The sequence below is a fragment of the Halichoeres trimaculatus genome, unplaced genomic scaffold (genome assembly GCF_033239565.1).
Source record: "Halichoeres trimaculatus isolate MK-OKI-2021-1 unplaced genomic scaffold, fHalTri1.1 fHalTri1_scaffold_7, whole genome shotgun sequence".
NCBI lineage: Eukaryota > Metazoa > Chordata > Actinopteri > Labriformes > Labridae > Halichoeres > Halichoeres trimaculatus.
In genome coordinates this window covers 18,052,335-18,068,016 of record NW_027437185.1, presented here as the reverse complement: position 1 = coordinate 18,068,016, position 15,682 = coordinate 18,052,335, and the positions used below count along the sequence as shown (strand labels likewise).

Sequence of the window (15,682 nt, the reverse complement as noted above, 5' to 3'; positions counted from 1 at the left end):
ACTCTGAATTAACAGGGTAAAGCGTGACCGCTGCCTCCTCAAAACCACCAGTCAAGGGTGCTCTCCCATCATCAACGCCTTCTCTCTGCACCGCAGCAATAAAAGCTTCTGATTTTTGTACAGCGGGGTTTCAAAACAGCACAGAAAACAAAGCTGAAAAGCAAACAGCAAATACAAAAGCAGTCTGAAAACCAGATTAGTTTTAGTGCTGCTAGGGCTCTGAGTGATGTGGGCAGCACAGATAACCTGACACCTCATATGTAGAGCAAACAGGTTCATATGGTCTCCCTAAATCACCTGATCATGCACCTTTGAATGTGTGTTATTATGTTAAGTTTCCTTGTTAGAACCCCTACACACACATCACAAGCTTGTGACCTATATTCAGCTGCATTTACACAAGATGCCATGCATTGTTGAGCCTAAAACTCTGCTTACATCTCACATCCAAACTGGATTTTCCACCCTCCAGTTCTTGGCTCCTCTGTGGAGTGTGCTGATGGCTTTATGACAAATTCACTGAACAGGCCCTGAGCCATAATATACAAGACTCAAACCTTTTTTCCCCTGCTGCTTTAACCCAGAATGAAATGATTCACGATTCATGATTCAATCAAATAAATCCAGACTTTTATTTTGCCACCAAAAAGTGGATAGCCCACATACTTTAGGTACACAATTCATGTTATATCAACATCAAATGTCAAGAACACATGTTAAAGACATAAATCAGTGTTATTCTACTCAAAGATATATATTATCTGTTTATTTGCAAGTCAATAGAGGGACATCAGGCAGCTGGGACTGAGATCTGTCCGTGGTGCTGAATTCAGACTTCACTTTGCTCTGGTTGAATATATGATATACTTTAAAAGGAGGCAGGAATGAATCTGTCATGATATTTGTTAAATAATTTTATGTGGACACTGCGATTTGCAGCTGGGCAGAAACTGATACAAATAGCTCTTTTCTATGGATCACCAGCTCTGTTCACGTGGAGCTGTCACTGCCGATGACTCTCCGAGCAAGTCACTGCATGGGACCTAACCCCCTTACCCGTCTCACGGGATAAGCGCGTCAGCTAAAAGCGTTAAATGTAAATGCGAAATCCTCAGTGAAGACTCAGAAGAAGGGATTAAAATCCGCAACGCTGGATGTTTAAAAGCTGAATCCTCTCCGCCAGCTGCACAGCGCCCGTGGCGAAATCAGAAATTCATGGAAAAACTGCACAGATGCAGCCACATCAGTCCGCGCCGTGTTGATCGTCTGCAAATGTCATTTTCCTTTAAGATGATGTAAGACACTACTTCATGGGACCACGTTCTCCCTCTCTCCCTCTCTGTCTCCTGCACAGCCTGGAGCAACATTATCTTTAAGCTTCTGCCAGACCAAACGCTTCCGCACTCAGCAGTTTGGAGAGATGGGTGCGCGCCGGAGTTCCGTCCATCCTCCTCTCCGAGAGCAACCCCAGAGCTTGTTTCAGCATCCCAGCAGTCACGAGGGACGCTCAGCAGCGGGATGTACGCGCATTTTTTAGTTTTTTTCTAGGCTTAAGGTGATTGGACTTGGAACCAGACGCAAGAAGACGAACATTTCCTCTGAAAACTTGCGATAGAGAGAAAATTGATTTACTTTTTTGCCGGAAAATTTTATAATAAAATGCGGATTGTGTTTTTCCGAAGTCACACTGATGACCCCTCACTCTGGATGCGTGTCACACGATGCGCTCTTTGGTTATGATAATCAATTTCGTTCATAAAAGGATGCATCGTGGGCAAGCACATTTACGCACGGAGTTAAAGCCTCTGTTGTAGGTACACCTCCGGATACTTTGTCATGAGACTCTGGATGCAAGGACTTCAGCTTGAATCGGGACTTTGCTTCGGGTTTGAAGGCATCACCGCCATGCAACTGCACCCCTGAACTTTTGGGACGCCTGCACTCCGAGACTCAGATTATAGTGCACGATTTTGGGGGTAAAATGGCACTGAGTGAAAACGGCAAAACGCAACCTGCAAAAGAGCAAGGCTTGGTGCAAAGTCCCCCATCGGATGTAGTTGAGCTAAATGTGGGTGGACAGGTGTACTACACTCGTGTTGCTACTTTGACAAGCATTCCAAATTCCTTACTTGGAAAGCTTTTCTCGAACAAGAAGGGGTCTTCAAATGACTTATCCCGGGACCTAAGAGGACGTTATTTCATTGATAGGGACGGTTTTCTGTTCCGGTATGTATTGGATTACCTTAGAGATAAGCAAGTTGTTCTCCCTGACCACTTCCCAGAGAGGGGAAGGTTGAAACGAGAAGCGGAATATTTCCAGCTCCCAGATTTGGTGAAACTTTTGGCATCTGAGGAGTCAAAGCTGCTGCCAGACGATATATACTACAGTGATTACGACGACGTGTCTCTGGGGAGCGACCAGAGGTTTTATCCCCCTTATCCCCTGGACAGGAGGTATGGCTACATCACGGTCGCTTTCAAAGGTGTTTGCGCCGGGGGCGGCAGAGAAAGTCAAATTGATACCAAGACCAAAAAGTTACCGAGGATCTTCATCAGCAGCAGGATCGGCTTGGCCAAAGAGGTTTTTGGAGACGCCCTGAATGAGAACAGGGATTTGGACAGACCGCCAGATCGTTACTCTTGCAGGTTTATCCTCAAGTTCAGACACCTGGAGAGGGCTTTTGACATGCTGTCAGAAAGCGGCTTTCACATTGTGGCCTGCAACTCGTCCCTGACTGCGTCCGCCATCGGTCATTACGCAGATGACAGGGTCTGGTCCAATTACGCACAGTACATCTTCTACCGTGAGTGAGATTTATTTTGAACTTTGAGAAAAATATTGATGGAAGCACGTAACTTTAATTATATTTTTTATTATAACAAAAACTCTGTCAACAACTGTTAATGTAAAGTCAATAAAAGAGATGAGTTTTTCAATTCCCAAATACAACATGTCCTATAGCTACATCAGCAGAGTTTTAGATCGATTTAAGTTGATAAAGATGTAGGTTTTAAGCCACACTGTTTCCCCCCAAAAAAGAGCCCTAATAATCGACTCTAATGGTCTAGATACAGAGGCATTCTGCAGGAAGTGATGTGTGTTTGCTCACACCACCAGGAGGCATGGTCGGGTTACTTGAATCTCAGCAGCCCTTGCAGCAGCTGACATTAAACTTCTGTTCGGGATCCGGGATAAGAGGCAAACTTGCCCACAGGCCTCAGGCGGGTTGAGTCACAATGCTGCTACACTTCAAGTCCACATGCGTCACGTGGAGGCCAGGGCTACCGCTCAGAATCTGATGGCTTATGAATAATATAGCACCAGTGGGCAGCTAAAAATCCCATGAATGCTGGTGCATATTCTTAGCATCATTTCTTTTTCATTCTTAACTCAAGGACAAAGTTTGTTCATCAGCAAATATCTTAATTAGCAGCAAATATGGTTCACTCCACTCTTTGCTGAGGGAAGAGTAGGAACATATGGCCTATTAAAAAGCACTTTGTTCATTATTGTGAATTGCTCCCTTTGGAGGAGAGGGGGAAAACCTAGTTGGAGGGTCAAGGTTGGGGGTGCAGAAAGAAGACATGACATATGGTTGGCTAATGATAACCAATATTGTCTCTAATTATAAAAGAGGGGTCTACCTTGACCTGCACGAACACTCATTTTCCTGAGTCATACAGAACAGCATATGGTGGAGGTGTTACCCCCTCCCCTATTAAGAGGCAGCGCCCCAGGACGAGTCTTGGGACAGTAGGAAGAGGCAGGGGGGCTAAGTAAGCAGAAGTAAAGCATGCAAAGATGCAGAGTTAGAAAAGAACCGAAATGAGATGATTAGAGGGAGAAGAGGGGATTTAAGGAAGAAGAAGAAAGAGGCGAGCAGATGGAGAAGAGAGCTGCGGAGCAGGAGGGATGAGGGAGTAAAAGTTGCATGAGACCTGGCCATGGGGAGAAGGAAGTGAGGCAGAAAGAAGAGGGCGGGAGCGAGGAGCAAAAAATAGATTAAAGGAAGTATCAGACAGAAAAGTTCATTGGGTCTGAGGGAGAGGAGCGGGGGAAACTTTTTTTGTTTTTGGACGGGGGGTGATGTTGTTAAGCAACAATGAAGATGAGGAGATAAATTAAGGGTAGGATTGAAGATAAAGATGGAGTCAGGGTGATGGATGGACACATCAGTAAGACAGACAGACATGAGAGCTTTGGCTTCACAGAACAGCTTCCACTTTGTAAACTAATACTGTAACCTGATTCTGAATGTGGGACACCAGCAGGCCCAGGGCAGCTTGTCCTAAGCTAAGAATGCATGTAGACAAGTGCACCTTTGGGGGGGAGCACAAAACAGATGTGCTTTATTGTTGTTTGTTGTTTTCGGCGAAACATTTCTCTGCTCTCTTCCCCCCCTCACCTCCCTCTCATCCACTCACAGGCTCATGTGGAGAGAAACACAGAGGCTGTTTTTGTTCCGAGTGTAAAATAAGTAATTCAGAGCAGCAAACACACTGAGAGTTTTTTACTTCCGGCCTGTCAGTTCCTTAGGCTCATCCATGTTTCTCTTCTTGTTAAATGTGTTTCTTGTTTTCAACAAGCTCCACTGACTCTCTGTATTAGTGTGGAATCCATTTCAAAAAGGAACAACCATTTACTGCCCTTGTGTCATCTGAACAAACAGTCAGTGAAACAACTCTTTACCATAAAAAGTTATGACACAACACTCTCAATAATTGCCACCCACTCCTGTTGGGTGGGATACGGGCTGTCTGTTCCAAAAAGACTGAAAAAAAAAATCACTGACGCAAGGAAACTCACCTCAGGAGGCTGCACAGTTTGCACATTAATCATGGAGTTTTTCATCTGATGGCCGTGATGAAAGAGGTTGTGTTTGACGGGGTGACTTTTGAAAAACTGAGCTAGAGAGGGCTCTGTGCTGACTGGTTAAAAGAAAAAACATCAGAGGAAATGTTAGAGAGGGTGGACGCTGGTTGATTCAAAAATATACAGAAAATAAAGAAACAAACATTAAGGAGATTGACTGATTTTGTATTCACTAAAAGGTAGATCAAGATGCCCCCTTCAAACAGAGTGGAAAAATGGTCATGTTCAAAATTCAAAGCTGTCCAAAGAAATACCAAGTTAAAACAATGAGAAGAGTGAAATAAAAACATAAATGTGTAGCCCCCAAGAAGAATTTGTAGCTGGTTGTGAAACAGGTTGATGTGAATATTATACACTCAACAGCCACTTTATCAGGTACACCTTGCTAGTTTTGGGTTTGACCCCCTTTTGCCTTCAGAGCTGGGCACAGATTCAACAAGGTCCTGGAAACATTCCTCAGAAAGTTTGGTCCATATTGACATGATAGCATCACGCAGTTGCTGCAGATTTGTCGGCTGAACATCCATGATGAGAATCTCCCATTCCACCACATCCCAAAGGTGCTCTATTGGATTGAGATCTGGTGACTGTGGAAGCTATTTAAATACAGTGAACTCATTGTCATGTTGAAGAAACCAGTCTGAGATGATTCCAGCTTTATGACATGGAGCGTTATCCTGCTGGAAGTAGCCATCAGAAGATGGGTACACTGTGCTCATAAAGGGATGGACATGGTCAGCAACAATACTCAGGTAGACTGTGGACTTTAAACCATGCTCAGTTGGTACTAAGGGGCCCAAAGTGAGCCAAGAAAATATCCCCCACACCATTACACCACCAGCAGCAGCCTGAACTGTTGATACAAGGCAGGATGGATCCATGCTTTCAGGTTGTTGATGCCAAATTCTGACCCTATCATCTGAATGCTGCAGCAGAAATCCAGACTCATCTGACCAGGCAACAATTTTCTTCTATTGTCCAGTGTTGGTGCGTTAACGAGCAGTGTGGCTTGTGAGGTTATTTGCTGTTTTATCCTCTTGTATTAGAGATGGTGGACAAAATTTGAAGGAGTTTTTCACATAATTCCATCAGTTGTCATTTCAGCAGATTTACAGAGTTTCCATTTATTAGTATAAAACTTTTGCATTTTTCTCAGTATTATGTGTTTTGATCACAGAGTAGCAACGAAAGAGTGGAAAGCACATACTGAGAGGAAAAGCATCTAAGCAGCTCCATTGGTAGCATAAAATTTAAACAAGTCATGAACGGTCTCGAAATGCAGCCGCCGTCACTCACAACAAATGAAAAATTCCTTCTGCTGCTGGAGCAATTTGGAAAAAGTCTGTCTTATGTTGGGGTGAAAAACTGAGAGATTCTGGGAGATCTTCATGAGTATGCTTGTGTCAAAATAGTAGTTTTGGCAACAAGGTCTATTATTCCTGTTGCAGCTTTAAATGCCTGTAAATGCTGCCACTAGTTTAGTGTTAGACAGTGAGTTTACCCTCTTAGTAAAAAGTGTTTGATGGAAAATAGGATGAGATCTCAATCAGAAAATGCTGCTTAAACACAAACAGGAGATCATCCATATCTATTGATTCAAGGTGAAAGAAGGAAGCCAATCCCAGCTCCTGCTGACCAAGGACAAGATGAGAAAAGTTACGAGAAAAGGTGTACTGCTTTGTCCACAGGGGGCACCAAAGACAGCACAAACTGAGAGTTTTACAAAGTAGTAACATAATGAAAATTGAGAAATGTAGAGTCAAAAATATGAGCAGAAGACAAAATTACATAACAAACTACTTAATCATTCATCTGTCTTTTCCCTTTAACCACATCCCGTCAAGGGAAAAAGGTGAATTTCACCTTGAACATGTCCCCAGTTCATCACAGGGTTAACAAACAACCATTCACACCCAAACTCACACTCATGGGTGATTAAGAGTTACTAGTCAACCCATCGATCATGTTCTGAGACTGTTGGAGGAAGACACTGTAGAGTGGCACTAGCCTTGTCAGGGAATTGAACCAGGGACCTCTTCCACTGCACCGTCAAGCAGAGTGTAACAACGTATTAGGATTTTAAGCAGGTCAAGAAGGTCAAACTTAATAACAGACTTAATCATGGGAAAAAAGTGAGTTAAAAGTTTGAGAAATAGTTAAATACAGACACAAAACTAGAAAAGCACTCAGGTGGTGTTATTTGCAGGTTTGTACGATAATTTGTTACCTGACAGTGTTGAAAATGAGTCCTGTTGATGACCCAGTACATATTTCATATTCTGGATCTTAGTATCCAGAATATTTCCAGGATCTGGATCATACTTTTACATCTGTCAGAAATTATGGTCACCTTGTCTTGTATTGTTTTTAAAGCAATCTAACCATTTATCATGGAGTTATATACACATATGGTGAAAACGGCCCTATCTCACCATGATAAAGAATCCTTTAAAAAACATCCTGGATCCAGACGATGATCCGTATTACCTCCAACATTTAATCACTTCTTCCTTATCCCATTTTGAAAATTTCTTGAAAATTTCATCAAGATCTCTTAGTGACTTTTTGAGTTATGCTGTTAACAATCAGACAAACTCTCCAAAAACATAACTTCCTTGGCAGAGGTAAATATAAAAAATATCCAACAACTTATGAAATTGTAACAGTTACTTAAAATGAGTTTTCTTTCATTTCTCCTGCTTCCGTTTTTCTCTTTCTGGCAGTTCTGTGATGGTGTCAGGTAATGTGTTTTGAAGAAATGTAGGTCATTAACATGATAAGGACATTCAGTTTGTTAGATTGAGTGTGTCAACAGCTTTACTGTACTGATTAACAGCTTTCACCTCCCAGTTGGCATTTGGGACCGCTCTCCTCGCTGCGCATTATCTCCAGGGAGAGACAGAAAGAGAGACAGAAAGGGGGAATGGTGGGCTAATTAAAAAGCAATCTGTGCTCCCAAAATATTTCCTCTCATCCAGTCATCCAGAGTGGAGACGCAATACAGAGAGATGAGCATTTCCCAATTTGAAAGGCAGATGAAAACACAATTCATGTTCTAAAATAGGAAAAGGTTATGTCAAACCATGAATGAGACTCCGTAATCATTGTGGACCAAACACATCCTAACCTCCTTTGACATTACAGCTTCAACATCAGTGGTGGAACAAATCATTAGTGAGCAGAAGGAGCGGGAACATCAGAGACAGTTTCATCCTTTTCCATCTGAAAGAGCTGTGCAGAGGCCTTGTCAAAAAGGGCAGACATGCACAGCGCAGATGGAGAATGATTATTCCTGCCAGGTGTGCTCTGTTAATGTAGCTGTGCTCTCTTCATTTGAGCCCTGAATGAGATGATGTGTGGCCATAATGGCTCCTGAACAATGGCCACAAGGCAGCAGGGATAGACAGGGGAAAGTAATCAATTACCAGAGTGTAGGAGCAGGGCAGAGATTGGGCCGTCCCCCAGCTCTGAGAGAGGCTGGTCAGATTCTGGATGGATATGCAATGCCTGGAAGAGATGGATGTTCCTCCCATGAACAACTTGTCTTAAGAGCACCGGGGCAGGAGGGTGGCGAAGAGAAAGGCACGAGAGTGTGCACTACATCAGTGCACATAGACAATCTGGCTCACCTTGAGAGCAAGCCTGAGTTTATTGAAAAGCTGCAGCTGCAAAGAAAAAAAAACATTTTGAAATCAATCACACAGCATGCAGTAGATTGTGCTTCAAGCCTTTCAAGTGATGATGCTTGTTGTCTGAATCCCGCAGTAAAAAAGCTGTTTCATTGATGTTTATGGAGCTTTGAATGTACTGAAATTGACTTGCAGAGACATAAAACATGCTCAAAGGAGACAAACTGTTGCAAAATTTCTGTTTGTTTCTGTCAAGTTGCCTTGTTGCCAGGCAACAAGAATTGGTAGGGTTGTAAAATTCCCAATTTGGGACCTAGGGTGCTAAATAATAATGTTTTCATGCATGAAATAGGCTGATTCACACAAACCCTCACAGACTTTCTGTTCCTGCTCGCTGAATGTCTTCTGGGTTGGATTTTTCTCGACACCACACTGACTGCAGACTCACAGATCACAGGTGTTTGGTGTGCCCTTGAACGCACCATCAAGGAGAGTTTTCCTCAAACTCCCTGCTGGTAACTTCATTACCAAGGTGAATGATAATGCAATTTTAACTAATACAGACACTTAAATAGACCTTGATGGATTACTGCATACACCTCCAGTTTGTCTGTTTGTTTTTTATTTTGCTGGATCATTTTCAGTCGTGATTAGAAATTGTCTCCTTGCTCCTTGTTCTCTTATTTCTGCTCTCTGCTGTCTGAGATTTTTACAGTCTGACATCTTACACCGTAATGATCCCTCCAGAGACACTTAATGGATACTTGGATGGTCTGAACTCACTTTGTGGGAAGAGCTGAGAGTTTCCTGAAGACGGGGATTCCAAGTGTAGGTATGCAGGAGACTAGTTTCAGCCTGGCTCTATTAGGAGGAGGAAAAACTGCCTGTTTAAAAAAAAATCAACTAGGTCTGCTGTACGTATGCGGGACAAGTTGGAAGTGAAGTTTGCGTGATGGAGAAGTTTAAAGAGGATCCAAGCATCAGATGAGACCATGTCTCAGTGTGACACGCACTTTCTTCAAATGTCACTTCCTGAAAATCACCTACTTGACAGGACGAGGGAGCAGAAGAGCCCCTCGTGTTTCCTGCAGCCTCTCGAGGCATCATTTAGGTGATGACAGGAGCTTGGTGAACGCTCAGGACAGCTTCTCTCTCTTCCTATCCGCTTCTGCCTTTGTTTCATGCTTGTGTAGAGCAGGGTGGAGGAGGATGAGGAAGGGTTTGTGTTTCGGGGTTGGGGTGGGGAGGTCTACAGAGGCAGGCTGATATAGACATCTCAATCTGTCTGCGGTGCTTGTTCATCTCCCCCTGTCAGGGAGACACTCAGCAGGCTGACACCCTCTCACTCGGGGAGGAGGAAGCACCAGCTTGTCATCACCAATCAGCCAATAAAGCTGTCACTCTCCTCAGGATAATCTGGACTCGGGCTGTATCAGGTCTTTGTAAAAGTAAAGTGTGTCCTTGAACGTAAAGCCCGTCAGGACTCCTTTGGTTTCCCGGACCGCTCCTCCTGCTGCTGATGGTGGATGTTTCAGCTGGGTGCAGATCATTAATGATGACACATTCCATCGTATTCAGATATAAAAATCATCACTTCATGCAGCAGAAGGTTAGCTGAAGCCACATGAGCCTTGAAACAAACTGCTGAAGTGATACTTTAGCAGAAGAAGTGGAATGGATTTCCCTTTCCCTGTGAGGACGGTCACTGCATTTGCAAGACAAGCCTTTTTTCTGCTGCAAGGACACGCTGGCCTGAATTGTGAGCTAACAAGCATGTAAACTACACTCTTCCTCAGGCTGTGGCTGAGTCAGAAAATTATTTGTGTAACTGGATATGGAAGCTGAGAGTGTGTCAAAGATCAGAGCGTTTCTCCTTTCATATGAGCTTAGCTGCATGAATATGCACATCCAGCACGTCAGATGATATTACCCAGACAAAACACAACTTTTTTCATCAAGCTTATCAGGACTGAGACTTTTTTTGTTCTATTTATTGTGTATCACAACCAAAGTTGTGGCCGGGGAATATAATTGTGCTGGAATCAAGCAGCAACTGAGGCTTTTTGAGATGACTCACAGCATGCAGCCTTGCAGGATGTTTCTTGTGTTTGGGGAAAGAGTGTTTACTTTGGAAATTGAAAAAGTGAAGTTGGCTTTTTTTTTTTTTTTTTTGCACACACTGATAGCCTGGATGTAAATTCTCTGTGTTCAAAAACTTGCTTTCATTTATTTAGATTGAGGGCACAGTTCACATCACTGCAGAGATTCAGAATTGAAGAGCAGACAGCTTGGGGTCACTGAAGTATAAATCTGAAATAAATTGCGTTATGGCCTTCTGGTTATGTGCAATAACAACACAGAGTTGCAGAGTGATAAGTCTTTCTTGTTCCTCTTTATTTATTTATTTTCCTGCCTCTTGACTTTCAGGGTATGAAAGTGTCTGTCAGATAAAATGACTGAGGCATGGAGCTGCTATGCCATTAAAGAAATAATCATCAGACACCCTTGATGAGTCAGTCCAAAGGCACGGCTGAAAAAAAAGAAAACACACACACACTCATACACACACACACACACACACACACACACACACACACACACACACACACACACACACACACACACACACACACACACACACACACACACACACACACACACACACACACACACGCACAATGTCTGGCAAGAAACCCAATGACATTTGAATTTGAGCTTGTCAGAGCCCTTTGCCTTCAGTCTCCGTCATGTCCTACTTTTCTGCCATTTAAAACCTTTTAATGCGTAAAAAATGTGTCGTTTTGACATAATATCCAGACAGTTGGATTTTCACACAGCTCTGATCTCTCTCCGGCACGAGGACGAACATCCCTGCTTTCATTAGAGCCGGAGAGGAGTCTGAGGATACCCCGAGTGACACGCCTGCATCACTCCGAGCAGAACTCCACTCCCCCACTCTGTGTTATTTATGAGAAGTGCACAGCCGAGTCGGCTCTGAGGACCAGTCTTTTAATGCGGTTGGAACATGATCTCTAGACAGGCTGCATGAATCTGAGAAAAACTCATTACAATCAATGGCTTCCCTGAAAAGATACCAAAGAGTACAGTATACCCCTGCTTGTTTAAATGTGCCCATAAAAACTGTATTTCCCCGTCCTGGCTTTTAACTGTGACATCTGAACACAAGACACAGAGTGTGTCACAATGTTCTTACATGATTAGATATGTTTCTGCATTATAGGCTAAGCTTTACGTCTAATTGAGACAAACAGTTGTATGGGATGGTGTACTAGGCCAGGTGCCTCTAAGCCTGTCAGTGGCTTTAATACAATTCATTCCCCTGCACAGTTTAAAAATTTGATGATGCTATTATTGGATGTTGGCTAGTTTCCTAAATGAGTTGCCCCTCTAGACGACAGCATCCATCCATTTAGAAACAATGCTCAGCCTCCCTCCTCTTCATCCTCCTCTCTAAAGCGCCCGCATCCATTTGCCTGGTGTGGCCTGTCTGCCGGATTCAGCTAGATTCATTTTCTGCGGGGGGAAATTGGTGCGCTGATTGGCCTCTTTACTCATGGATTAGCCATTAAAAAGCTGTTAGTGACTCTCTCACTATCTGCTCAATGCAATCATCGCACCAGAGATAAGGTCATTATTACAGCGTGTGCAGAGAGGTTAAAATCCCCCTTGAACTCTGCTCGCTATAAATTGGTGCATGCACTGGAAGGAGGTAATGGACAAATTATTGCTCCCTCTGAGATATCATTGCTGTTGAGTCTGTATCATCACACTGGAAAAAGCCATTAAGAGCTTTTTAAAGTCAGTGGACATTAGTTTGATTCTCATACATTGCTGTAAATATTACAGCAAACCCAGCAGTTTTCAGTCCATTTCTACCTCTTATTACTTCTAAACAAGAGCAGAGTTCAGGGGGATTTATCATAAAATACAGCTTCAGCATTAACCATCTTTACCTGGTGACTTATCCTGTCACATTGCAGTGTGGAGCAGCATCTCTGCTTGATCATTAGCAGGAGGATGTAACGATTCAAGACACAGGGGTGTGTTAAGACTTTTCTGACAGGGGGGGCCAAACTCAGGCACTGACTTGAATAAACAGCAATAATTTATTCATTTCTTGAGGATCCAACAAAAAGATTTTTTTTCCAGCTGCTTGTATATGCTGGAAATTCAACTCTTTAAAACAACATAAAGGGTAGTGTTTGATTTCAGTCTTTGCTTGATTAATTCAACCTCACGTGTTTAATAAAATAAGTGTTCTTAGCATGGACTGTCAAAAAAATGGACGTCCGCTTGCTCGGCTCAAATTGAGGTCTCCATAAAAACTGCTCCCCCTGGTGGCTGGCTGCAGTATAGGTTAAAAAAATCTGGCTTTCCAGCCGTTCCAGATGGGCTGTGGTCAAACTTTTAAAAATTAATACTCCTTGTAGAAATATTTCTAATGTCCGATTGTTGTGGTGATTTGAAGATATCATTTGGCTGTCTTGTATTCAAGTCGTCTTTTTTCTGAAAAATTTTGTTTTCATTAGTTATACGAGGTTAAAAACAAGGTTTTACGTAACGTTTTACTATGATTGACAGATGCTGTTCTCAGGGATTGTCGGGAGGTAGAGTCAAAAAGTGATTAAACTCTCGAAAGAAAAAATATATATATATTATTTTTGTCACCCAGCTCCACTCAGATTCTCCCAGAATCCCTCCACTGCGCAGACTCTGGCTGCAAACTGCTACAATGGTGGCGCCTGTGACAGGGGTATTTTGGTATTTTGGCATTTTGGCCACGCTGTCCTCTCTATATACAGTCTAAGGTTCTTAGAGTTAAATAAAGCATCAAAAGAAAAAGTTACCTTTAAATACAAATTAAGATATGAGCAACCAGACATAAAGCAGCTTAATGTGTTGATTTAATCCAGGCTCCCACCTCTGAGAAGGCACACAGGCAATCACAGTTTGATTTTAAGGCGTTATTTCTGCCTCCCCTGAGCACTCCTCTGGATGTAAATCCAAAGAGAAAGAAGGAAGAAGCGAAAATGACCTGATACTAGGCCACTATCTGGTTTGTTTCCATCTAAGCTACCTGACAGGAGGTCAGGACACCTGCAGCTTCATTTATTCACTGACCTAGTTCTGTTACACCCTGAGACAAATTATACTTTACCTGCTTTTTCTAGCTTGTCGACTCCCTAAAGGTAGAACACACCGTGTCCTCCTCACGAAGTGATCTAAAAAAAATAGGAAAAAAAAAACTTTTACTTCAAGGAAGCTGTTGCAGCAGAGCCGATAGCTTTGGCGCTCAGACGAGCTCTCCCTTTGGTAATGGGTGAGGTCTTATTGGGAGCAGCTCTCGGGGGTTCTTCTTATCTGAGGAGGAAATGTGCATGTCCTTCCAGCTCTTTGGGACTCAGTAGTCAATTGTCGAATCTGTTAATGTGTATGTTCTGAAATCTGTAACCCCCCAAGTGCCCTCACACACTCATGGGATGTTCCTTGAAAGGCATCCGTATGACATTGAAACTGCTGTGTAGGCATTCGTCAGAATTTGCTTGATCAGTGAAACTGTTACTTTTGATTACAGCTTGAATCCATCTCTGTACACACCACCACCACATTAGTTTACAGTGCATTTCTGCATGAAGGTGGGACTTACTGTAACGCTGCTTGTGTTTGTGTGTGTGTGTGTGTTTTCAGGAGGGCCTTCACGGTGGATGTCCTCTCACTGTGACTGCTGCTGCAAAAGCCACAAAAGTGAACGCGAAGGAGAGAGCGGCACTTCCGTCAACGAGCTCTCTACTTCCTGCTCCGAGACCCAATCAGAGGCCAGCTCCCCTCAGGGGACTGTGATCTGCGGCCCCGTTAGTCGGCACTCTCACATCCAGACGCTGGACCGTCCCATGCCCAAAGGACCAGGTCACATGATGCAGCAGGCAGAAATGCGCCGCAAGACAGACGGGCTTCGTGTGAGAACCTTCGGAGTCAGAGAACGAGAGGCAGCGAAGAGGAAAGCAAACAAGGAGAAGATGACTCCAGAGCAGGAGCTGGAGAAATGCATCCAGGACTTCCGGCGCATTAGGATACCTGATCACTTTCCAGAGAGGAAGTACATGTGGCAATCAGAGCTCCTGAGAAAATACCGCCTCTAAAAATAGAGAAGACGACAAAGAAGAGATGGAAGTATCATTTCAACAAAAGTATTAACTATAAAGGCAATAGACAGCACCCTCTGAGACACACACTGAATCACACAAAAGGCCACTTTCCCGCCAGCATGAGCAGCTGAGCACACAAAGTACAAGGCAGTGTGGGTCCTTGATTTGTAAAGTATGCACAGTGTTGTGTGTGATATGCACATGTGTTAATCAGGTTACTCCTGTTGGGGCTTACATCACCACCCCTGCTCTCACTTCAGAGAGCCGGGAGCCAGTCGCACTAAAGGCTGATATGTCACTAGTTGAAGCAACAAAGCAACCTCAGGGGCAACATCATTTTAACTCATCAACTTATCACTTACTCTTTGTGCTATTTCCCACAATAGCTGTTTTCTTAACATGGATGTACCCAGATGGTGCTGTGAGTTAGCGATTGAATATCACTTTACTCCACTAATAACACATAAACTAATCGTAGGCTTTGGTAAAGGCACTGCATGTCATTTCACCTTTAGCATAATTATGCAATATCAAACAATCTTCAATTCACTAATCTGTGTGATGGATGAAAATGGTGTGTAATAACTGACCGTTGATTCATTGAGGAAAGCACTGCCTAGATCTGTTTGCCATTGTAAAACTCTTTGTCCATTGTTGTCCGTATGTGTTGGATAGATGATGTTGTGTAGGTAGAATATATAATGCCAATGGATATTTGACTAATCCTTGATTGTAAGTGTGCAAAAAAGCAAATAAATGGATTAGAATTGTATTTGTCTTCTAACTATGGCTCAAATGAGCAACAATTTAACTTTCTAACTTTCTTATGACTCTGTGCACTAAAGTACACCAAAGCTCTCCCCTAAAAAGAATGTTTGATAGCATCGCAGCCATTTCTAAAACAGCGAGGCGTTTGAAGCTTCTAACTTCTCCACACATTGAAACAATTTGCACAGTGCTATAAAAAGAGCTAGTTAGGAGGGTATTAAGTTATTTTTTCCCTCAGTTTTTAG

The 15,682-nt window shown here is 43.1% G+C and overlaps 1 protein-coding gene across 1 annotated transcript; it reads left to right on the top strand.

Moving 5' to 3' along the window:
* Positions 1-1,056: 1,056 nt before the first annotated feature.
* kctd16a (potassium channel tetramerization domain containing 16a) lies at positions 1,057-15,416 on the top strand. Its single transcript, XM_074673286.1, has 2 exons — positions 1,057-2,804; positions 14,212-15,416. Exons 1-2 carry the CDS (start codon positions 1,982-1,984, stop codon positions 14,661-14,663), a joined length of 1,275 nt encoding a protein of 424 aa, XP_074529387.1. The 5' UTR covers positions 1,057-1,981; the 3' UTR covers positions 14,664-15,416.
* The last annotated feature ends 266 nt before the right edge of the window (positions 15,417-15,682 follow it).